At 42.3% G+C, this 23892-nt stretch overlaps 1 protein-coding gene across 1 annotated transcript; it reads left to right on the top strand.

Annotated features, from left to right (window-relative positions):
* The first annotated feature begins 13947 nt into the window (after positions 1-13947).
* PDCD2 (programmed cell death 2) lies at positions 13948-19975 on the top strand. The gene is given in 6 exon segments (NM_001046109.2): positions 13948-14298; positions 14836-15078; positions 15441-15572; positions 16864-16967; positions 18316-18429; positions 19623-19975. Coding segments are annotated over 6 exon segments (1035 nt in total). The 5' UTR covers positions 13948-14015; the 3' UTR covers positions 19782-19975.
* Positions 19976-23892: the final 3917 nt, after the last annotated feature.

Raw genomic sequence — 23892 nt, 5'->3', positions numbered from 1 at the left:
AGACACTTTGCATCTGGACATTTGGCCTTGACACTCGGTGAAAAATCAGGCTCTTGGAAGGTCGGAATCTTTGCCTTCCTTGACATCCTGAGATGTAAAATGGGAAACCCACCAGATACATATCCACACCTCCTGAACTGCTTTTTTGGCGTTGAGAAAACAGGGTTTAAGCTTCTCTTCTAGAACGAAAGATGTGATGGATTTCACAGGATTATAATGAGACTGAGAGCCCCTGGGCAACTCTCGGCTTCCTCTCAGGTGAAGAGGACGAAGCCTGTTGAATCACTCCCTCCTCACAAGGAGGACAGTGTATTCAGACGCCCCAGCAACCTCCTGGGAAGAAAGCATGCCAGCAGTTTGTTGTCATCACCCCTTTCCCAAACCCTCTTACCCACCCATTCTGTAATATGTCATTTGCTCACTGCCTCAATGATTTCTCCAGGCAAGCAAGAAAGCGTGAGACTAGTTCTTCTAACTTTAAATATTTTGGAAGAAAAGAGAAAAAAAAGGAAAAAAAAAAAAAAACAAGTTTCCTCCATAAAACTATAAATTCATATTTTAAGCAGGGCAGGAAAGAAAAAAAAGCCAAGACATCAACTTCTTTCTTCTGTGTTACCTTAGACCTGTTGCCTTTTGTCCTAACATGTAGACTGTGTCTGCTCTACACATTAACCGCAGACCCTCCAGACACAGGACGGTGACGTTGACCACAGGAGTCAATTATGTTTTTCTTTCTCCTGATGCTGCCCACATACCTTCTTAAAGACTAGGAGGGGGTCCTGCATTCCAGGAGGTCAGTGATAATGAATTTGCTGCCAGTGCTAGAGATGCAGGCTCGATCTCTGGTCAGGAAGATCCCCTGGAGTAGGAAATGGCAACCAACCTGCTCCAGTATTCTTGTCTGAAAAACGCCATGGACACAGGAGCCTGTGGGCTACAGTCCATGGGCTCGAAAAGAGCTAGACACCACTGAGCATATAATCCAACACCCTGGAAGGGAATGGCAACCCACTCTAGTATTCTTGCCTGGAGAATCCCATGGACAGAGGAGCCTGGCGGCTACAGTCCTTCAGTTCAGTTCAGTTCAGTTCAGTCACTCAGTTGTGTCTGACTCTTTGCGACCCCATGAATCACAGCATGCCAGGCCTCCCTGTCCATCACCAGCTCCCAGTCCATCAGACTCACGTCCATCGAGTCCTGATGCCATCCAGGCATCTCATCATCTGTCATCCCCTTCTCCTCCTGCCCCCAATCCCTCCCAGCTTCAGACTCTTTCAATGAGTCAACTCTTCACATGAGGTGGCCAAAGTACTGGAGTTTCAGCTTTAGCATCATTCCTTCCAAAGAAATCCCAGGGCTGATCTCTCAGAATGGACTGCTTGGATCTCCTTGCAAGAGTCTTCAAACACCTACAGTCCTTAGGGGTCACAAAAGAGTCGGACATGACTGAGTGAAGACGCATGCACTCACAGTGGGGTCCGAGTGACTTGCTTTTACATGCACACCTGGAGTATGCCTCCTTGGTCAACTTTATGTAACATACCATGAGTCATCTGGTGAATATCCCTTTTTCTCAAAAATGTATAGGAGCGTGCCTTCAACTTGCAACAGGCAGCACCGTCCTCAAGAGTTCTGGGATTCTGCTTCCCGCTTTGTAATGCTCAGTTTGGCTTGAATTAACCCCCTCCCCCCTACCTTCCGGAGAAGCAATGGCACCCCACTCCAGTCTCTCTTGCCTAGAAATCCACGGACAGAGGAGCCTGGTGGGCTGCAGTCCACGGGGGTCGCTAAGTGTCGGGCACGGACTGAGCGATTTCACTTTCACTTTTCCCTTTCATTCAGAGAAGGAAATAGGCAACCTTCCACCCCCTTGCCAACTCTTTCTGGTCAACTTGATAGCTCATTGAACTTTCACTGATAATCCCTCCTGTTATCTTCAAGACAATGAAAGAGCCTTCTTTTGTTCTTCTTCCAATTTTATTAATGGGCATTTTCTTTCATAGGGATATCAAAGAACACGCCAACCGGTACATCAAGTTCCAATGCAGAAATGAAGGAACAACGGTACTTTTATGGTTTCCAGTCCAGCGAGCAACATCCACCGAGACGCATGGACGCTGGTTGCTTGCTTCTGGGGACACCTCAGAGCTCAGAACTGGTGTTTGGCATCAGCCTTTTGAGGAGGCTTTGGCTAAAACGGGTCTTCGACTTAGGCCTTCATATTGCCACTTTCTCTGAAATGACCAGCAGGTTCCTTCAGAACATGTTGTTGTTGTTCAGCTGCCAAATCGTGTCCAACTCCCTGGGACCCCATGGACTGCAGCACGCCAGGCTCCCTGTCCATCACTTCCCGGAGTTGCTCAAACTCATGTCCATTGAGTATGATGCCATCCAACATCTCATCCTCTGTCGTCCCCTTCTCCTCCTGCCTTTAATCTTTCCCAGCATCAGGGTCTTTTCCATGAGTCAGTTCGCATCAGGTGGCCAGAGTATTGGAGCTTATTCACTCAGTCCTTCAATGAAACAGGACTGATTTCCTTTAGATTGACTGGTTTGATCTGCAGTCCAAGGGACCTCAAGAGTCTTCTCCAACACCACAGTTCAAAAGCATCAATTCTTGGCCTCACGCTTCTTTATGTCACTCTCACTATACATGACTACTGGAAAAACCTAGTATCTTGACAGGACCTTTGTTGCAAAGAATGTCTCTGCTTTTAATATGCTGTCTAGGTTGGTCATAGCTTTTCTCCAAGGAGCAAACTCTTTTAATTTCATGGCTGCAGTCACCATCTGCAGTGATTTTGGAAGCCTGAGGAAACACACTGTTTCCCATCTATTTCAATCACATTATTCTTTCTTTAAATTCGTTGTCTTTACAAATATTTATGTGTTTGTTTGCTATCAGGTTCCAAGCAATGCAAGCCAGCAATATGGGTTGGGAGCAAGAATCTTACCTACTAGACCACCAGGGAAGCCCTCCTTTCTTTTTTATTTTGGTCCCAAGATTACATCTTTCTGTTGGTTTTCTTCTATTCCTCTGTATGCATTCTGAGTTCTAACGCATCCTATGAAGGTCATCACAGAAACTTGTTATGCCTCGTAACACTCACCCAGATTTTCTCACTTCATCTCCATGACGTATTGTCATTTCCAGCAGGATGTGATCCCAGATAACACCCCTCATCCACCCATCATCAGCCTTCCATGCCTCCTTAGCACCTCCAACATCCCGGGGTTTCCTCTGCAGTCTTACCAACACTGTTCCCTGGATGTTTCCCAGGACCATGCCCTTAGGGAAGACCTTCTAACTGCCATCAAGGGGAGATTAAACACAGTTATCTCAGAGGCACGATTGCGAGAAAGCGTGGTGGTAATCCTGCCATTTGTAACTGAGGAAGTCATAGGATGTTTATCGTCCAACTGTTCTTTCATAACGTGAGTAAGACCGGTCACAGATGAGAATAAAAATGGAACCCTCCTGCACAAACACTACCCTTATAAACCCTGGAATGGTGCTAAGCATCCTTCCTACTTTTGCTCCTCAAATTTACCAGCTTTCTCTACTCTGAGAGAATCCATTTCTAGGCGTTGATAAGAGGTCGAGGTCCCCAAGGAGAGAGGCTCTGGAATTTTCAAGAGAGGAAAGGACAAACTTTTTTTGGTCTACATCCTTAGTTCTAGTCGATTATACCAACTGAGTTTAAACTCTACTAGGAATCAGACAGCAACAATGGATCCTGCTTGAGGACAGTTTCTCCTTCCTGAGGCCTTTGGCTAATCCTGTTATCTTGAAATGTGGATCGTGGAAGTGGCTCTAGTATAAATCTTTGCAATCTCTGGACATTCTTTGGATTCATGGTAATAACTAATTGGAGAGCTATATAAATCCCTTGCTAACACTGGCGAGTGGGGAGGGGGCACTCTCTGTCCCCTTCTGATGTCTTGTGTCAGAAGCTTTCTCTATCTCTTTTATACTTTAATAAAGTTTTACACAAAAGCTCTGAGTGATCAAGCCTCGTCTCTGGCCTGGATTAATTCTTCTCCTCCAGAGCCAAGAATCTAAGTGTCTTTCGCGGGTTTTCAGCAACAATTCACATGAAGCCTGTCTTCTCCCAGTCTATAAATTTCTGATTTGTTTCAATGTTCTCTGTGTTCTTTTTTTTGCATCTTAGATTTCACAACTGGATCTAACAGTGAAAGGAAGATTGTGACCTTGTCCACCGAACACAAACCTGTCCCCTCAAGGATTCTGTTTTATTTTATTTTTTTTAACCTAGGTAGTTCTTTTTAATTTTATGCAGTTTCAAATTAAAATGTGATTATACTTAGAAAAATACTGGCTATATTCTTGTGTTGCACAATGACTTCTTGCTGCTGCTGCTGCTAAGGCACCTCAGTGTGTCCGACTCTGGGTGCCCCATAGGACAGCAGCCCACCAGGCTGCCCCTTCCTGGATTCTTGAGCCTCCCTTCGATCCAATAGTTTATACCTGCTAGTCCTCTACGCTCTTCATTGGGACACTAGTTCTCCTCCGTGAGTCTTTTTTGTAATAGTCACTGGTTATTTATATTCTATAGATTCCACATGTAGTGGTGACATGCAGGATTTGTCTTTCTCTAACTTATTTCATTATCATAGTGCCCTACACGACATCTACGTTGCTGCAATGGCATCATTTTGTTCTTTTTTATGGCTGAGTCCTGTTCACTTGTCATTCATACCACTCTTCTTTACTCATTCATCTTTCGGTGCATATTTGGGTCGTTTCTGTGTCTGGCTATTGTATAAGGGCTGCATGAACATTGGGGCGGGAGGGTGGGGCAGTGCATGTATCTTTTCAAATTAGACTTTCATCTGAGTATAGGCCCAGAAGTGGAATCAGTGGATCATACCTTAGCTCTGTTTTTTAGTGAATCCTCCATTCTGTTTTGCTCAGTGGTTGCCACCAATTTGCATTCCCATAACAGTGTAGGACACACCCTTTTCCACACCCCTTCAATATTGTTATTTGCTGCTTTTCATAATAGCCATTCTTATGCTGTAAGGGGGATCTCACTATGGTATTGATTTGCATTTCCTTGAAAATTAGCAGTTTTGGCATCTATTCATGTCCCTGTTGCCCTCACATATCGTGCTTTGGAAATGTCTCTGATTTTCTTCCCATTTTTAAATGCGTGTCTTTTTTTATGTTGAGGAATTGTGTGACGCTGTTTATGTATGTTGCATACTTCATCCTTTATCAGGGTATTCACTTGGAAATATTTTCTCATTTCTTGACAGGTGTGTCTTTTTCTTTTTGTCAAGTTTCTTTTCCTTGCTGCAAAAGCTTTTACGGATTCAATTTAGGGTCTTATTTGTTTAATTTTCGCTTTCTTTGATCTTAGATTAAAAACATATTCCTGCAATTTTTGTAAAAGTGTTCTCTGTTTTTCCTTCAGAGTGTTTACAGTATTTGGATTACATTCAGTCTTTAATTCCATTTTGACTTGATTTGTGTATAATGTATTAGAGAAGTTGTTCTAATTTCATCCTTTTACATGCAGTTTTTCTCAGCACCACTTATTGAAGTCACTCACGTCAGTTCGATCGTTCATTGGGTCTGATCTCTTTGTGAATCATGACTGCAGGCACAACCAGTCTCCCTGTCCATCACCACTCCTGCACTTGCTCAAACTTCATGTCATCAAGGTCTGTATGCCATCCAACCATCTCATCCTCTGTCGTCCCATTTCTCCCGCTTCCATCTCGCTCAGGGCCTTTCCAATAACTCCAGAGATCTGCGTCTCTAGAGATTTCAAGATCTCCAGTCTTTCCATCCTGTTTTCCTCATTTCTTTGCATTGATCACTGAGGAAGGCTTTCTTATCTTCTTGCTATTCTTTGGAACTCTGCATTCAGATGTTATATCTTTCCTTTTCTCCTTTGCTTTTCGCTTCTCTTCTTTTCACAGCTATTTGTAAGGCCTCCCCAGACAGCCATTTTGCTTTTTTGCATTTCTTTTATCTGGGGATGGTCTTGATCCCTGTCTCCTGTACAATGTCACGAACTCTTCCATAGTTCATCGGGCACTCTATCTATCAGATCTAAGCCCTTAAATCTTTTCTCATTCCCATGTATAATCGTAGGATTTGATTTAGGGTCATAGCTGAATGTCTACTGGTTTTCCTACTTCTTCAATTCAGTCTGAAATTGCAATAAGGAGTTTCATGATCTGAGCCAGAGTCACTCTCCTGGTCTTATTTTTCTGACTGTCTAGAGCTTCTCCAACTTCAGTACAAAGAATATAATCAATGTATTTCAGTGTTGACCATTTTGGTGACGTCCATGTGTAGAGTCTTCTCTTGTGTTGTTGCGAAGAGGGTGTTGCTATACCAGTGCGTTCTCTTGGCAAATTCTAGTTAGCCTTTGCAATGCTTCATTTTTGTATTCCAGAGCCAAACTTGCTGTTACACCAGGTAGCTCTTGACTTCCTACTTTTGCATTCCAGTCCCCTGCTAATGAAAAGGACGTCTTTTGCGGGTGTTAGTTCTAGAGGTTTGTAGATGTTTCATTAGAACCATTCAACTTCAGCTTCTTCAGCATACTGGTTGGGGCATAGAACTTGGATTACTGTGATACTGAATGGTTTCCCTGGAACGAATAGAGATCATTCTGTCATTTTTGAGATTACTCCAGTACTGCATTTGGACTCTTCCATTGACTATGAGGGCTACTCCATTTCTTCTAAGAGATTCTTGCCACAGTAGTTGACATAATGGTATCTGAGTTAAATTCACCGTTCCAGTCCATTTTAGTTCACTGATTCCTAGAATGCTGATGCTCACTCTTGTATCATCTCTTTTCGACCACTTCAATTGACCTTGATTTTGGACCATCTCATTCCAGGTTCCTATGGCAATATTGCTCTATACAGCATCGGACCTTGCTTCTATCACCAGTCACATCCACAACTGGTGTTTTTTGCTTATTGAAAGACTCTCTTTTCTCCACCATTATACTCATGTCTTCTTTGTAAGGAGATTATTTGACCAAGGTGTGCTGGATTTATTTCTGGGTTTGTGTCCTGTTCCTTTGGTCTATATGTGTGGTTGTGTGTGTGGTTGTGTGTGTGTGTTCTGTGTGTGTGTGGGTTCGGTGTGTGTGGTTGTGTGGGTGTGTGTTGTTCTGTGTGTGTGTGGTGGTGTGTGTTTTTTTTCTGTTGAGTTGTTGTTTTGTTTGGGGTTTTCTTTGTGTGTGTGTTGTGTGTGTGTGGTGTGTGGTGTGGTTGTATGTTGTGTTGTGTGTGTTGTGTGTTGGTTGTTTTGTTCACTCTATCTGTCTTGCTAACTGTAGTTTATAATTGTGCTGAAGCCTGAAAGCATGTTTCCTCAAGCTGATTCCTCTTTCTGAAGAAACCTTTTGCTTTCGGGGCGGGTTGTCTTGGATTGCATACAAATTTTAAAATTAGTTATTCCTGTTCTTGAAAAAAACTGCCATTGGTGTTTTGATAGGATTGGCTGAACCGCAGATGGCCTGCCCAGCGATCCCTAACCCAAGGTTCCATGTCCATAAACTCTCAGGTGAAAGAATGAAATCACAGGCTCTTTTTTGCACTCTCACCCTTGAGACATTCTCTACATGCACCTCTCCATAGAAACATCGATCATGACCCTCAGAGAAGATTTGTGGTGCTGGTTCTGTGGGAGGCATGTTTAGTGATTGAGCCCAGAACCTGCATGTTCTTAACACATGCCCCTGGAGATTAGCAGTGCGGTTCTGGTTCCAAAGATGAAGTGATGCTTCATTTGCTTATATTAGTCCCATTCTGAAGTCGTGTCTTTCACCTTGCTTAAGTTTCCTTTGTTGTGCAGAAGCTATTTAAGTTTAATTAGTCCCATTTGTTTATTTTGCTTTTATTTCCAGTATTCTGGGGAGGTAGTTCTAGAGGATCCTGCTGTGTGATGTATGTCAGAGAGTGTTTTGCCTATTGTTCTCCTCTAGGAGTATAGTTCTGGTCTTACATTAGATCTTAATCATTTTGAGTTTATTTTGTGTATGGTGTTAGAAATGCTCCTAGTTTCATCTTTACAAGTGGTTGACCAGTATTTGCCCAGCACCACTTGTTAAAAGGAGATTGTCTTTAATCCTTGTATTTTCTTCCCCCTTTGTCAAAGTTACGTGCCATATGTGTGTGGATTATCTTGGTTTCTGTTTTGTTTCATTGATCTATATTTCTGTCTTTGTCCAGTACCATACTGTCTTGATAACTGGCTTTTGTAGTAGAGCCTGAAGTCAGGGCAGTGATTCCCTCAGTTCATTCTTCTTTCTCAAGATAGCTTTGGGCTATTCGAGGTTCTTTTGTATTTCCATCCATTGTGAAATTATTTGTTCTAGCTTCTGTGAAGATACCGTTGGTAGCTTGATAGGATGTGCAGTTGAATCTATTAAATTGTGCTTTGGTAGTCATACCATTCACTATATTGATTCTTTCAATCCATGAACATGATAGTATCTCGCACTCTATTAGTGTGGGCCAGAAAGAACTAAATAGACGATTTCTAACAAAGAGACCATACAGAGTTGGCTATACAAGACACATGAACAAGATGCTCAACATCACTCGATGTCGAGGGAGAATTGCAAACCAAAACCACTATGACGGTACCCATTCTCACGCCAGTCAGAATGGCTGCATCTAAAAGTTCTACAAAACAATATAAATTGCTGGCAAGGTGTTGGAGAAAAGGGAACGCCTTACACTGTTGGTGGGAATGCAAACTAATACACGCACTATGGGAACGGTGTGGAGATTCCTTTAAAAACTGGAAATAGAACTGCCTTATGATCCAGCCATTCCCTGCTAGCATACACACTGAGAGACGCAGAATTGAAAGAGACAGCATGCTTACCCCAATGTATCAATCGCCACACTGTTTATAATAGCCAGGATATGGAGCAACTTAGATGTCCATCAGCAGATGACAAGGATAAGAAAGCTGTGGGTACTATACAAATGCAATATATTCAGCCATTAAAAGAAACATTTGAATCAGCTCTAACTGTGGATGAAACTGGAGGCCTAGTTGTACAGAGTGAAGTAAGCCAGAAGAAAACACCTATATGCTATACTAATGCGTATATATGATTTAGAAAGATGGTAACAATAACCCGTAATTACGAGACAGCAAAAGAGACACTGATGTATAGACAGTCTTTGGACTCTGTGGGAGAGGAAGAGGTGGGATGTTGTGAGAATGGGCATTGAAATATGTATAATTCAATATGTGAATACGAGTCGGCCAGTCCAGGTTCTATACATGATACTGGATGCTTTGGGGTCTGGTGCACTGGGATTGACCCAGAGGGTGGTATGGCGGAGGGAGGAGGGAGGAGGTTCAGGATGGAAAATGTATACTGTGGTGATTCATTGTGATATATGGCAAAAACCAATACATATTGTAAAGTTAAATAAAATAAAATTTTAAAAATAATTAAAAAAAAAAAGAAAGTGAAAATTTGAATCGCTTAGTCTGTCCGACTCTTTGTACCCATGCAGACAGGTGAGCCTTACCAGGCTCTGCAGTCCATGGAGTTTTCCAGGCGATAGGCAATACTGGAGTGGTCTGCCATTTCCTTACCTCCAGGGGATACTTCCCCCAACCCAGCGATCACACACCCAGGTCTACTTGCATTGCATGACAGATGCTTTACCATCTGAGTCCACTAGGGAAGCCACACTTTTGTAAGCAAGCAGGAGTCTTCTCAGACATTTCCCAAAGTTTCTCCTTTCCCCGATGAATTTCTCTGTCCTTGACCAGCAGCTTTAGTGTTTTCCCAAATCTGGGAACCATTTTCTAACACTCACGTTTGTAGAGTATTTGTTATCAACCGAATGTCTCTGCCTCCCAGGAGAAACCCTTGTCGTGTTAAGGTGATGATTTTCTGGGCATCACAATGCACGATGGTGAGGTGATACATTTCATCCGGTCAGAGATGAAGATGAAGCAGCCTGCCCTAACAGCCTACAGTTGCCCAGGACAGCAAAAATACATCTATCTTACAAAGGCCCTGCGGATGTGGGAACTTCACACCTCATCTTTCCACCCATACCTACTAGAAACACTAAGCTCTCAATGATCTGCCAGGTGCAGGTTTTAGGCCAGCTGATGCGAAGAACTGATGCTTTTCCCTGATGGAAAAGATTGAAGACAGGAGGAGAAGAGGACAACAGACAATGAGATGGTTGGATGGTGCTACCAACTCAATTGACATGAGTTTCAGTAGGCTCCAGGAGCTGGTGATGGACAGTGAAGCCTGGGGTGCTGTAGTCCCTGTGGTCACAAAGAGACACAACTGAGCAACTGAACTGACTGAGCCCCCAGGCAGGAACAGGGGTGTGAGGGTTTTGGTTACCCCTAAGTTGTCCCAGAATCCTGGTCTTGGAAGTTGGAGTCAGGATTGGGGTGCCTGGGCCTCTGACGAGCAGCTGGTTGGAAAAAGACCAGTCCTGAGGGCAGGGGTGACCTGAAGTCTCTGAGCTCTGATGCCCTGCTGGGATTCATCCCTGGTGGGGACACGTGCAGGGCATACAGTGGTTCCCAGGTGGTACTAGCAATAAAGAACCCACATTCAACAGCAAGGAGATCAAACCAGTCAGTCCTAAAGGAAATAAACCCTGAGTATTCATTGGAATGACTGATGCTGAAGCTCCAATACTTTGGCCACCTGATGTGAAGAGCTGACTCATTGGAAAAGACCTTGATGCTGGGAAAGACTGAGGGAAGGAGGAGAAGGGGGGTAACAGAAGATGATATGGTTGGATGGCATCATTGACTCAATGGACATGAGTTTGAGCAAACTCCAGGAGATAGTGAAAGACAGGGAAGCCTGGGGTCTTGCAGTCCATGGGGTCACAAAGGGTCAGACATGACTAAATGACTAACACTTTCACTTTTTGAAGAACAAAGGTATACCTTAATCTGGTTGCTGTATACCTGCAACAAAGACAACATTGGAAATGAAGTATATTCCAAATAAAATAACCATTATTTTTACAAATAAATTGGAATGCCTACTACATTCCTGTTGAGCATTGGTGACAACAAATGCTGGAGAAAATGCCTGGAGAAAAGGCAAACCTTCTACACTGCTGTAGGCAAACCACCTCCTTCCAATAAAGCTTGGTTTCAGATTTGAATCAATTACCACAGTATGAGTTTACATGGACTGTGAACTAAGGGTCTGACTATAGTAGGCAATATGTGAAGACAATTGTGGTATTCCATGTGAGAGTGAATGTTTCTTGTCAGATCTGTAGCTCAATATTTTTTGGATAAGCTACAATGATTGTAGCTAAGTCCTGTTGAGTGTGAATCAAATTTGTGAATCAGAAGGTGATCTACATTTCTTCGAACAGTCGGTAAAACTTCTAAGTAATAAACTCTAAATTTCAAATAATGAAACATTTATCTGGAATTTACAGGCTCTTTGAAAGGTGTATTCTACCATGAAAACTTTTCCTCTATCCTTTTTGTATGAAATTTTTCACGGTAACACTTTAACTCCTCCGTTGTGAATGTTATTATCAAGATAAGCTTGTTCACATTTGTGATGGAGGTGGATTGATCCACTGTGATTGCTCTCTGGTCACATGCCTTTCCCAATTTCTACTAATGTCCCTACATTCAAGATTTTTTTCTTTTTGTACCCATCGAATTCTACCTCTCAGATCTGCATTTACACAGAGTAAGAAATACCTGGCAAGTTCAGATTATATTAAACACTGCTTCCAAACCTTTTTGCATCTCAAAGGAATCTGAAAATGATGAATCAGGAAGAATACTTGAGATTTTAAATGATTTCTAAGCCCCACCCCCAAAGAAACCCATTAGACTAAGACATCCTAGTATCTTTTACTGGTCTGTATAAATACATTTAGTTTCTATCCTTCTGTTATAAAATTGAGAAAAATGACCAAAGTTGCAACAGATTAGAGGTTCATGTTTGGAATGACTGAAGATGAAAGAGGCTACATGAGTTCAAAGGAGTATGTGTAGGTTGATACAAGGTATCAACAAGTATGTATCAATGCATTGATAAAGTATACCTTTGTAATCAAAGATAAAACATTTATCTTTTCCTCTTTAACTGAATCTTCCAGAATTTAACTTCTTCAGCTGGCTCCCCTGTGGACTGGATGGTTTATTGTGACCAGATTTCAAGTAATTATACTAATCATTGCTTTGATGTGTTCTCTTTGATTTAAAACTGTTTATGCTTTCTATCTCTCTCTGTTGTAGTATAATCTTATTATGCTCTAGCAATATGACGTGTTTTGTCTATTTAATAAGATTGTTGCTTGCATTATTCACTGTGTAAGCAGGTCTCCACCATATGAATGATGGCTTAAGGTCTTGAAGCAGTTAACATATCATTATGTACATAGATATTTATAATTATATGTACATAGATTGTTATAATTATATGTATAGAGACCTTCCTAATTATATGTCTACAGATTTTTGTATCTAGATGTATAGACATATTTATAGTAATATGTATAGAGATATTAAGGAGTTCAGTCCCATAGTTTGAACGTTCTTTGGCATTGCCCATTTTGGGGATTGGAATGAAAACAGACCTTTTCCAGTCCTGTGGCCACTGCTGAGTTTTCCAAATTTGCTGGCATATTGAGTGCAGCACTTAACAGCATCATCTTTTAAGATTTGGAATAACTCAGCTGGAATTCCATCAACTCCACTAGCTTTGTTCATAACGATGCTTCCTAAGGCCCACTTGACTTCAGACTCCAGCATGTCTGCCTGTAGGCAAGTGATTACACCACCATGATCATCCCAGTCATTAAGACCTTTTTGTACAGTTCTTCTGTGTATTCTTGCCACCTCTTCTTAATATCTTCTGCTTCTGTTAGATCCATACCATTTCTGTTGTGCCCATCTTTGCATGAAATGTTCCCTTGGTATCTCTAATTTTCCTGAAGAGCTCTCTAGTCTTTCATGGACCTAACATTCCAGGTTCCTAGGTAATATTGGGAAAGGAGTATGTCAAGGCTGTATATTGTCACTGTAAGAAGAACTACAGAGCTTCTTGGTGAAAGTGAAAGACTACATTGAAAAAGTTGGCTTAAAAGTCAACATTCAGAAAACTAAGATCATGGCATCCAGTCCCATCACTTCATGGCAAATAGATGGGGAAACAGTGGAAACAGTGACAGACTTCATTTGGTGGGGGGGGGGGGGGGGGAGCGGGGCTTTAAAATCACTGCAGATGGTGACTGCAGCCATGAAATTAAAAGACGTTTGCTCCTTGGAAGAAAAGCTATGACCAACCTAGACAGCATATTAAAAAGCAGAGACATTACTTTGCCAACAAAGGTCCATCTAGTCAAAGATACGGTTTTTCCAGTAGTCATGTATGGAAGTGAGAGTCGAACTATAAAGAAAGCTGAGCGCCAAAGAATTGATGCTTTTGAACTGTGGTGTTGGAGAAGACTCTTGAGGGTCCCTTGGACTGCAAGATCAAACCAGTCAATCCTAAAGGAAATCAGTCCTGAATATTCATTGGCAGGACTGAGGCTGAAGTGAAGCTCCAATACTCTGGCCACCTGATGCGAAGAACTGACTCACTGGAAAAGACCCTGATGCTGGGAAAGATTAAAGGCAGGAGGAGAAGGGGACGACAGAGGATGAGATGATTGGATGGCATCACCAACTCAATGGACATGAGTTTGAGCAATCTCCGGGAATTGGTGATGGACAGGGAAGCCTGGCGTGCTGCAGTCCATGGGGTCGCAAGGAGTCGAACCCGACTGAGCCACTGAACCGAACTTAACAAGGGACCCGACATTTTCTGTTCAGCCCCAGGCAAGGACCGGAAACCGTGTATCCGGTCCCCCCGTGTCCCCGCCCCCTCTGCGCTGTCGTCCAATCACGTTTGGCCCGCCGTCCGCACTTCCGGAGCCGACTTACGGCGGCGGTGGCGGCGGTTCCGTGGACCGAGGAGCCTACACCGCACGCCATGGCGTCTGAAAGCGCTGGGCCGGCGGAGCTGGGCTTCGTGGAGGCGGCGCCGTCGTGGCGGCTGCGCAGCGAGCAGTTCCCAAGCAAGGTGGGCGGCCGGCCGGCGTGGCTGAGTGCGGCCGGGCTGCCCGGGCCCCCAGAGCTGGCCTGCCCGCTGTGTGGCCGCCCGATGGCCTTCCTGCTGCAGGTGTACGCGCCGCTGCCGGGCCGCGCCGACGCCTTCCACCGCTGTCTCTTCCTCTTCTGCTGCCGGACGCCGCCGTGCTGCTGCGGCCTGCGCGGTGAGCGGCTGCGGCCTCTGCTCCGGGTTGGGTCCCGGAAGCCGCCCGGCCTCCCCCGTACCCCGCTGGCCTCTCCCACCCGGCACCCTGCCGGCTTCTCACCTCAGGAAACCGCCCGGGCTCCCCCGTACCCCGCCGGCCTCTCCCCCCCGGAACCCCCGAGCACTTGCAGGGGTCGGGGCGTCCCGCGTGCTCGCCCACTCCTAGCCGCCAGCCTTCTGGTTAGTTAGTAGGTAATAGGTATGGTAGGTTACTTTCAGGTAATAGAAATTGTCACTTTTTTCTGTAGTCTGACTTTACCTATTATTCTTGTTAATTTGAATAAACTGTAAGGGCGTATTTAGTTGTGTGAACTGTAAAAGTTTCTCCTTTTCTCCGTTTCCAAAAAATAAGCTCTTTGCACGTGAAAACTGTCTTCAGTTTTTCTTTTTTAAAAATGAATGTTTTTTTTCAATCCAGTGTGAAGGCTCAAATACTTGAATTGCTATATTGTTTTATTTAAATCATTCATTAACAGTTCTCCTTTTCTCCCCTTAGTTTTCAGAAATCAGCTCCCCAGGCAAAATGACTTCTACTCCTACGAGCCACCTTCTGAGGATCCTCCGTCAGAGACAGGAGAGTCTGTGTATCTCCACCTCAAGTCTGGTGCACATCTCTGCAGAGTTTGTGGCTGTTCAGGCCCCAAAAGATGCTCCAGATGTCACAAGGCACATTACTGCAGTAAGGAGCATCAGAGTCTGGACTGGAGATTAGGACATAAGCAGGCTTGTGCACAGACAGGTCAGTCAATTCTTTTTTAATTTTTAAATATCAGCTCAGTTTCCTGGTGTCTGTAGGCCAAATCTTTCATTTTGAGGATAAAGGTTAACATTAGAAAAGGTGTAATGATTTTCAGAGTTTTGGTTAACTAGTGACATAAGCACCTTTATGAAGAAGGAGCTGTGAGTTCTCACCCACTCACATCCCAACCATGCTTTAATGTAGTCATGTAATGTATGAACCATAATCTACAATGGTGGAGCTACATGTGTTAGTTTCTAAGGAATACTGTTTATGACATGGAATACATTTCAGAAAAAGGAAATTATTTGATTCTTAAAACTAAATGATCACTAATGATGCTAGTTACCTTTTTGTTTCAGATAATTTGGACAATATAGTTCCAGATCACAACTTCCTTTTTCCAGAATTTGAAATTGTAATAGAAACAGAAGATGAGATTATGCCTGAAGTTGTGGAAAGAGATGATGAATCAGAGATTATAGGAACCATGGGTAAGGAATCTGTTTCAAAACTCATTTGTTAAGTGAGTGAATATAATACTTGAAAGAAAGGGCTCAATATGCTGAGAAGAGAAGCACTGAGCGACTCACTTGGGAGGCTTCAACCTGTACTTTTCAAATACTGTCTCATTTGAAGATATCCTTTCTGTACTCCTCTCATTGGCATATGCAACGTATATTTTGATTCCTGTGAAGTGTCACAGGGTGTATCCAGGTGGTCAGTTGGGTGGGGCTTCACAAGATGTTGGAAACTTGGAAAGTTTATCTGGTTCCAAGATTTGTTTCTCAAATTGAGATGGTGTACATGAGAGTGCCTTGCAGTGTTTGGTGGGTGGCAGGCGCCCTCTTACCTAGCAAGTTTCAGGTCCATGATTCTGTCAGTTACTTCCCGGTGGTCACGTGCTAGAGCAGTGCCTGTGCTCAGGAGGAGCCAGCATTTCTCCAACACATACTCTGTTGTACAGCACGTAGCATGGGCCTTCTGTGCATGATCTCACTGAGATTTTCACATCAGAACAATACATTGAAAACAGTACCTCATTTTGCAGTGAGGAATTTGAGGTTCTGGGTATAACTTGTTTGGGCATATAACTGACCAAAGTTAAGTTTCAGAACTGGAGTTCGAGCTTACACCTTACTGACTTTAGAACTTGATCTCTTAATCACCACAGAATGTAGATTTTTAGATTCTAAATTAAATTTTACATTAGAATGTCAGTTTACTGGCTTACAGTTCACATTCAGGATATCAGAAATACCCTCTGAGTTACAAAGACTCTTGGCTGTTCAGGACAGGGTGATTCATTTAGCTGGGATTCCAGAGGTAAGAGTGAAAGTGTGAGCTGACAGGTCCAGTGAGCCTGTGATGACTGAATGAGTGTACCAGTTGGGAAAGGAGAGATGGGGCAGAAAGAAACTGGAAATAAGAGTTCAGACAAGTGAAGGACATAGGAATTAGAAGGGCTCATGATTTGGGAGTATCCTTTTCAGTCCTGAGCCTGGGACTTGGGGTCTATTCTTAATTTGAAGGTTTAAGGAGAAGCTCTTTAAAGAAACAGCAGAATAATGCTGCTTCATGGAGTACCTGGAAAGTCAGGTAGTCTTAAAGCACAGATGTTAATGAACCAAAACAGGGCAAACCTGTGAAAACATCAGGCCTTCACTGTCTGATTTAACACTAAGTTGGTTGTTTAAAAACTGGCTTTCCTCTGCATGTGTTTATTGTCAAGATTGCATGTGGGTTATTCCTGTTGCCATAATAGTAATGTTGATGATTTTTCAGGTGAAGCACATGAGGAAGAATTGGAATCCATGGCAAAACATGAATCTAAGGAAGATAGAATTTTCCGGAAGTTTAAAACTAAAATATCCCTTGAACCAGAACAGGTAAAATGGAACTCATATAGCTCCTTCTGCTGTTCAAGTGGTGTAGGGGTATGAATCTTGAGTTGGGAATTCCCTGGTGGTCCGGTGGTTAGGACTTTGCACTCCCACTATTGGGGGCCCAGGTTCGATCCCTGGTAGGGGGACTAAGATCCCAAAAACCCCCACCCCACCCCGCCCCCACGCCAGGAAAAAAAAAACACACCTGTGTAGAAGTAATTTTTCTAATACAGTTAGTCTCTTGTCTGTGGGATTCCTTCACACAAGTGGTCCATATGGAAAGCTGTTTGTAGTGCTGATCCTTTTAATAGTTAGGGAAAGACTAAAGGTTACATTGTGTATCATATAGTCATTTTCTAAAACCATCAGCAGAGATAAACATCTTTTGTTGCCTGTAACACATGGAGTTTAGACACTAATGGCAAGACAGAGAGGAAATTTTGGCCCATTTTTCCAACAGGGACCTTTGACTTAAAAAATTAACCTGACACATTCGTAGAGAAATCACTGACTTTGTGAAAAGAATAATGGGTTTTCGTGGTGTGAGGATTTCTGGCTCCTTGAGTTATATTTTGGCCTTCTGATGTAGTTGTATCTACAGTATAGGGAGAAGAAAAAAGTGGTTTTGAGGATCAAGGTAGATTATAGACTTACAGTAAGTGTTCAGCAACTGTTTCACTTTGCCTGTTTTCTTCCATTAACTTTATTCCCTTAATTTCCTTCACCATAAATATAAACCAGTAAAGACTTTGCAAAATTCCCATAAGTCAGTCACTAGAGCAAATAAATACTTAGGGGCTTATAGGAAGAATAGGTCTAGGTCCTAAATACTGAGAAGGTGGTTTTTAGCAATGTGTAAAACATCTAGGAAAATCACTCGGTTGTTACGTAACATTTTATTATAGTGAAATTTACTTCTGTTGTATTTAAAACAGTGTGTCTCACTTGGTATTTGTTTGTTTCAAAATTAGCAACTAAGGCTCCTTATCTGTGTGAAGGTCCGCAGAGACACTGGGCTGCATTTTATATTCAAAACCTGGTAATAGGGAAATAGAATTATTATTAGTCTCTTCACAAAACAGCCATAGAATTCAGAATTTAACCGTATTGTCATCTAAGAAAAATACTTGTGATGACCTGCATCAGATGAGCGGAAAGTGTCACTTTGACGATACTGAGGCAGGCATTAAGGGTGCCATGTGTATGTGCCAGGGAGTTGGGGAGAGGCAGGCAGGAAACCGGTTTTCAGATGAGCGTTTCATCAATTGTCAGAGTATGTACAAAGTTTCTTGAGATGATCCTCAGGTAACATGAGATGTTGGTGATTTAAACTGATCCTAACTGATTTTAGATTCTCAGATACGGCAGAGGGATTGCCCCGCTCTGGATCTCCGGTGAAAATACCCCTAAAGAAAAGGATATTCCAGATTGCCCCTGTGGTGCTAAGAGATTATTTGAATTCCAGGTAGGATCTTGAAAAGGAATATTTTAGTATATATTTACCCTATTAAATATTAAAAAAACTTTGCCAAAGTAATCTATTTGCAGGAGTTCCTGTGGGCGCTGTGTGTGGAAGGTGGCCTTTAAGGACAATTAGTAGTTTCTGCCCCACCTTACAGTATGTTCCAAGGAGGGAATTATCCTCTACTGGTTAATCTGGAAGTTACTTCTGCCTCCAATTTGCTTGCTTTTTCTGAGATTTATCAGTTTACTAGTTTATAGACGCTATTGACTGGCTTCCGCAGTAGTGAGGGTTTAAACGTCACTTATGCCACCTGGACCACCCCCTGCTTCCCAGTGTGGTTATAGCGTTATTTTTAGTGCCTCTGTTGTTACCTTTATAATTTAAAATAATATAGCTTCAGTCTTCGTGAGAGGAGTATTTTAGAACCCTTGCTCTGTTTAGTCTTGGTTTGTGGATTTGTTAGAACAAATGAATGTAATGATTAAGATAAGATTTGTCTTGCCGAAAAGAGATTATTCGTGTCAGGATCCATTTGGGTTGGGTGGAAACTACTCTTGAACTGTCGATTCACTAACATTATAAAGTCATAGTTGTTTTGTAACGGTTGAAAGGGTAATTTGAGGACTGACCCAAAACGGACTGGTTCTTGGTGCCTGACACCCACGTACAGCAGTCTGATAGCAGTGGTGGCAGTGCTGCCTCCACTCACTCCCAGACCACGGACTCCTCAGACCCCATTCTGGTCTAAACAAATACGTCAGTAGGTTGTCTTTTAGTATTCCACGGTAGTGTTTCTTCAGAGTCATAGTAACGGCATCTGCTATTCAGGTTGTAAATAACACAAAATAAAGTTGCCCAAATAGAAGCCTCTGCCCTATTTTTGTGGCATTATTATTAATAAAAAATAATTAACAGCCAGGTTAAACAGATCAGCCAATCTTATACTTGGGAACTTCTTTCTCAGATAAAAGGACACCAAATATAAAGAGGGGCTTTAAAGAAACACAGAGCTGTAAAGTATTTTTAGATTGTTAGTAAGTTACCAGTGTAATGTCTGCAACCTTGCTGTAAAATGTGGAGACTGAGAGATCGGGATCCCTACAGTAGCCCTGGCAGGGAAGATCTGGTCTGTTGAAAACTGTGTGTGCTCCTCACCTCCAAGGAGAGCTCTGATTGTGCCATCCTTTTCTCAGGTCATGCCTCAGCTGCTCAACTACCTGAAGGCTGACAGACTGGGCAGGAGTGTCGACTGGGGAGTCCTGGCCATCTTCACCTGTGCTGAAAGCTGTAAACTGGGCATTGGCTACACAGAGGAATTTGTTTGGAAGCAAGATATAACAGATGCAGCCTAAAGACAATGGTGTAAAGTCTTAAAATATTCATAATCTCTTCTACCTTGCAGTTCCATTTCTAGAACTTTATCCTAAGGAAACAGTTGTACCAGAGATACACAAAGATGATGTTTTAGGTGTTGTTTACATTGTCTGAATGTTAGACAAAAATGTCCAGTGGCAGGGAATTCAATAAATTCTGGTATATCTATCTAGCAGGAGGCTACCATCTTAATGATACAGACCTATATGCAGATCAAGTAAAATAGACAATACCATCTGTATACCATCTCATCTATAAACCACCTCATCTATAGTACCACCCCATCTATAATACCACCCCATCTATAATATCATCTCATCTATAATACCATTATAGATGGTATTCATACTTTGAAGGTTTTGTAAAAATATACATGTGTATGTGTATCAAAAAATCAGAGATAGTAGATGTGAACTCAACAGTGGAACCAAGAACTTTTTACTTATGTTTAAAATGAATTTTTTACTTTTAAGTTATATTTAAAAAGAACTAAGATCTTTTTACTTATATTTCTTTTTATAATAAAAATGGATTATGTGCCTAATTAAGTCAAACTATCACTCAGAGCATTTTCCCCCTAAAATTTGCAAAATTCAAGAGAAAAATAGTTGGGTAAAATCCCAAGAGACATGTATAATAATCAGGTGATTGTCACAGGCTCCAGTTTACATGGAAGCCCAGAATGTGAGAAAATTCTGAACCCCACTCACTAATTGGACTTCCCTGGTGGCTCAGACGGTAAAGTGTCTGCCTACAATGTGGGAGACCTGGGTTCTATCCCTGGGTTGGAAGATCCCCTGGAGAAGGAAATGGCAATCCACTCCAGTACTCTTGCCTGGAAAATCATTCACTAATCACTAATCATTGACTAATTAGTACAATGAATGCGATACCCACTAATTCTGAAAGCAACAATTAGCAGGATCAGAAAAATGAGATTTGTGATCAGAAGAGCTGACTTGGAAAAGCTCTACCTCAAAACTGACCTTAGTCAGCCAGTGGCACTGCTTACAGACCACAGACTGAAAGGCAAGAGCGATGGTCTCTTTCCATCTGCCTGTCTCAGCACTGCCCAGGTAGCAGGTAGACCCGAGGAATGATTTGGAATCAGCCACTGGAATTTCTCTGGGTTGGGCCCCAGGGACTGTTGGGCCTAAGGGAGGCCCTGAAGAGGCTTTCAAATGAGGGATACTCTGTTTACACAAGTGGTTCCTAAATCAGTGCTAAGGCTCCTTCCCACCCCAAGCAATACACACTTACATTGTGATAATTCCCAGTTCTCTCAGCAGCAGTGAAGCCTGCCCAGCACTAAGGCAAACCTGGAGACATTGCTGTTCATCACTGCTTCAAGACCGACAGCTAGTTCTGGTTAACAGCCCTGCTAACCCTGAAATGCACTGCTGCCATAAACACAACCTAGAACGGCGTAACATCACTTGCTAATGCCACCGACTTGATTACTTCATTATACTTTTATATCAGGAAGTCCTAGCCTTTTACTCGGTGGTGTGTGTATAGTAGTGTTACTACTGTAGTAGTCGTCGCTCAGTCGTGTCCGACCCTGCAACCCCATGTACTGTAGCCCGCCAGGCTCCTCTGTCCATGAAATTCTCCAGGTAAGAATATTCGAGTGGGTAGCCATCCCCTTCTCCAGGGGATCTTCCCAACCCTAGGATCAGACCCAGGTCTCCTGCATTGCTGGCGGATTCCATACCATCTTGAGCCACCAGGTGTATATGTAATTCATACAAAGATGTGTATATAAAATAGTTACACGTAGCACTAAATGTGAAACTGCAGTATGGAATCCCATGGAGAGACTTAAATACAACTTTCAGAGGGAGAGAATGGCATTCATTACAGTCCTGAAGCTAGGAGTGCTAAGTCAGCGAGAATCACCCATCATTAAGGAGACATAGCCTGTGGCTACTGAGAGACAATATGGCAAGAGTCACACACTTGGCAGGAAGCTCAGTGGAGAACTGATCTCCTGGGACCTTCATAGTCCAAACTGTAACTCAGATGTAAGTTTGCCAAAATAGGACAGCACCCTGACTGCTAAGGACTTTTTAAGTGAATTCACTATGTTCTACTTGGAGACATCCCGGATGTTTGTATAGACATGCAGGCGTGTGGTAATCGGCCAAGCTACTTTACGTGTATATTCCTGCCATGGTCTGGAGATGACAGGGAGTTCACAGGGCATTTCCACTTGGACACAGACATCCAAATCACAGCACTGACTTGGCAGCCATGTCCAAAAAAAGCAACTAGTTGAAATAACTAAACAATTTTAAAACTTAGATAAAAAAGGTAACTCAGTTGTTTCTAGAAATGTGAAGACACATTTAAAAACCTTAATGATGACCATGAAATGATTGATGCAAGACCCAGCAACTGCTCCTGCAGAGGATATCAAACTGCCAAACCATGTACTCCACCATCCCCCCAACCCTGGGCTTGGCCTGGACACCGCCTGACCAGGCAGCTAACCCCGCTGTAGAGAGCAGTGCATCCACCTCATTTCAGGTACTGAGTGCCGGTCTCGTCCTTCAACAATTCAGATTATAATGAAGAAGAAACGTTCCAGTGCTTTTGATAATCATATCGGTGGCAGTACTCGTTATTCTAACTCATCATCCCATGTGTCTTTAAAAATTAAGGGTTCTAAGCATAAAATACATTAATTCAGAGCTGATGGGGACACACGTATACCTGTGGCTGATCCATGTTGATGTTTGGCAAAAACCATTATAACATTGTAAAGTTATCCTCCAATTATAATAAATTAAAAAATACAGAGCTGACTAAAAGCCCTGCAGTCTGGATTGGATGTATTAATATGAACTTAATGAGGCATTTTTGTCTTGAGAAATTTTAAAGGGAAAGTAAGCATTTATCCTGCTATGTGAAGTATATCACTATAAAAAAAGTTTTCCAACAAATAATGAAAAAGTGATTAAAATTTCATCTCATACAACCTAAGGAATTAATGGATCAATGAGAAGGAGACAATCAGACATTCAACTCCTAAAACCACTATTTACAGTCTCTATAAATGGATCAAGCCTTCAGATGCAGCCACAGGAAACAGAAGAGGGTGTGCTGACTGCACCGTATGGAGTTTGCCAACAGCAAAATAGACCAAGAAACCACTAGCCAAACAAGCCTGTAAATTTCCTTAAGTGAGATGGGGAACTTCCGGAATAAAACAGACATAAAAACATACCAATTTATTAAAATGGAAGACTAAGCAATATTGGTGTTTGGTAATTACTGTAAAAGGATAATAGTTATGGGGTGTGTGTCTGGACTGGACCATAAGGAGCTTCTGGGATGGCTCGCAAGGTTCTGGCTGGTGGCTGCTGGGGTGTCTGCCTCTGAATAATATGTGAAACGTGTGTTGGGTTTCCTGTGTGTGCTGCATTTTACAACTGTAAGTTGTAATGTACGTTCAGTCAAGTGATTGGAAATAGATAAATATATCAACAATAATTTTAAAGTATTCTGAAAAATACCATTAATAAGAAACTATAAAATACTTAGGAGTTAACTTCTATGAAATGTAAAAGCCCTAAATAAAAAAAATTATGAAACTTTACTGAAGAACCTAAGAGAAGACCTACACGTGAGGAGACAATTCTTTCTTGGATAGAAGGAGATACTACCGGAATGATGTCTTTTGGATGAATTCCTGCATTACTGACATCACTAATGACTTCTTCTGGACTATAATCTGGTATGGATCTACTAAAACCTAGGATGTATAACTTCTTTAATACAGTGACTCCTAGGAGTGTTGTTACAGAAACACCTGTACTCCTCACAAGAACACAAAAGGACGTTCCCTGCTGCACTGTTTATAATAGTGAAACACCGCAGATAACGTAAATGATAACGTAATTCAGGAGATGGTTAAATGTATTAAGGTATTCAAGGGATGATATGACACCACTGAGTTCCATGTCATGGAAGTATGTCTGTCATGCAAATATGTGTATGATACACTGACTACAAAATGGAGCCATAAAATCAACATATGCTTTACTGTATTCTCCAAATATGGAGAAAAGCACCCCCAAGGGATAG

This window comes from Bos taurus, chromosome 9 (assembly GCF_002263795.3).
Source record: "Bos taurus isolate L1 Dominette 01449 registration number 42190680 breed Hereford chromosome 9, ARS-UCD2.0, whole genome shotgun sequence".
Taxonomy (NCBI): domain Eukaryota; kingdom Metazoa; phylum Chordata; class Mammalia; order Artiodactyla; family Bovidae; genus Bos; species Bos taurus.
This window is presented reverse-complemented; position numbering and strand designations above follow the sequence as displayed.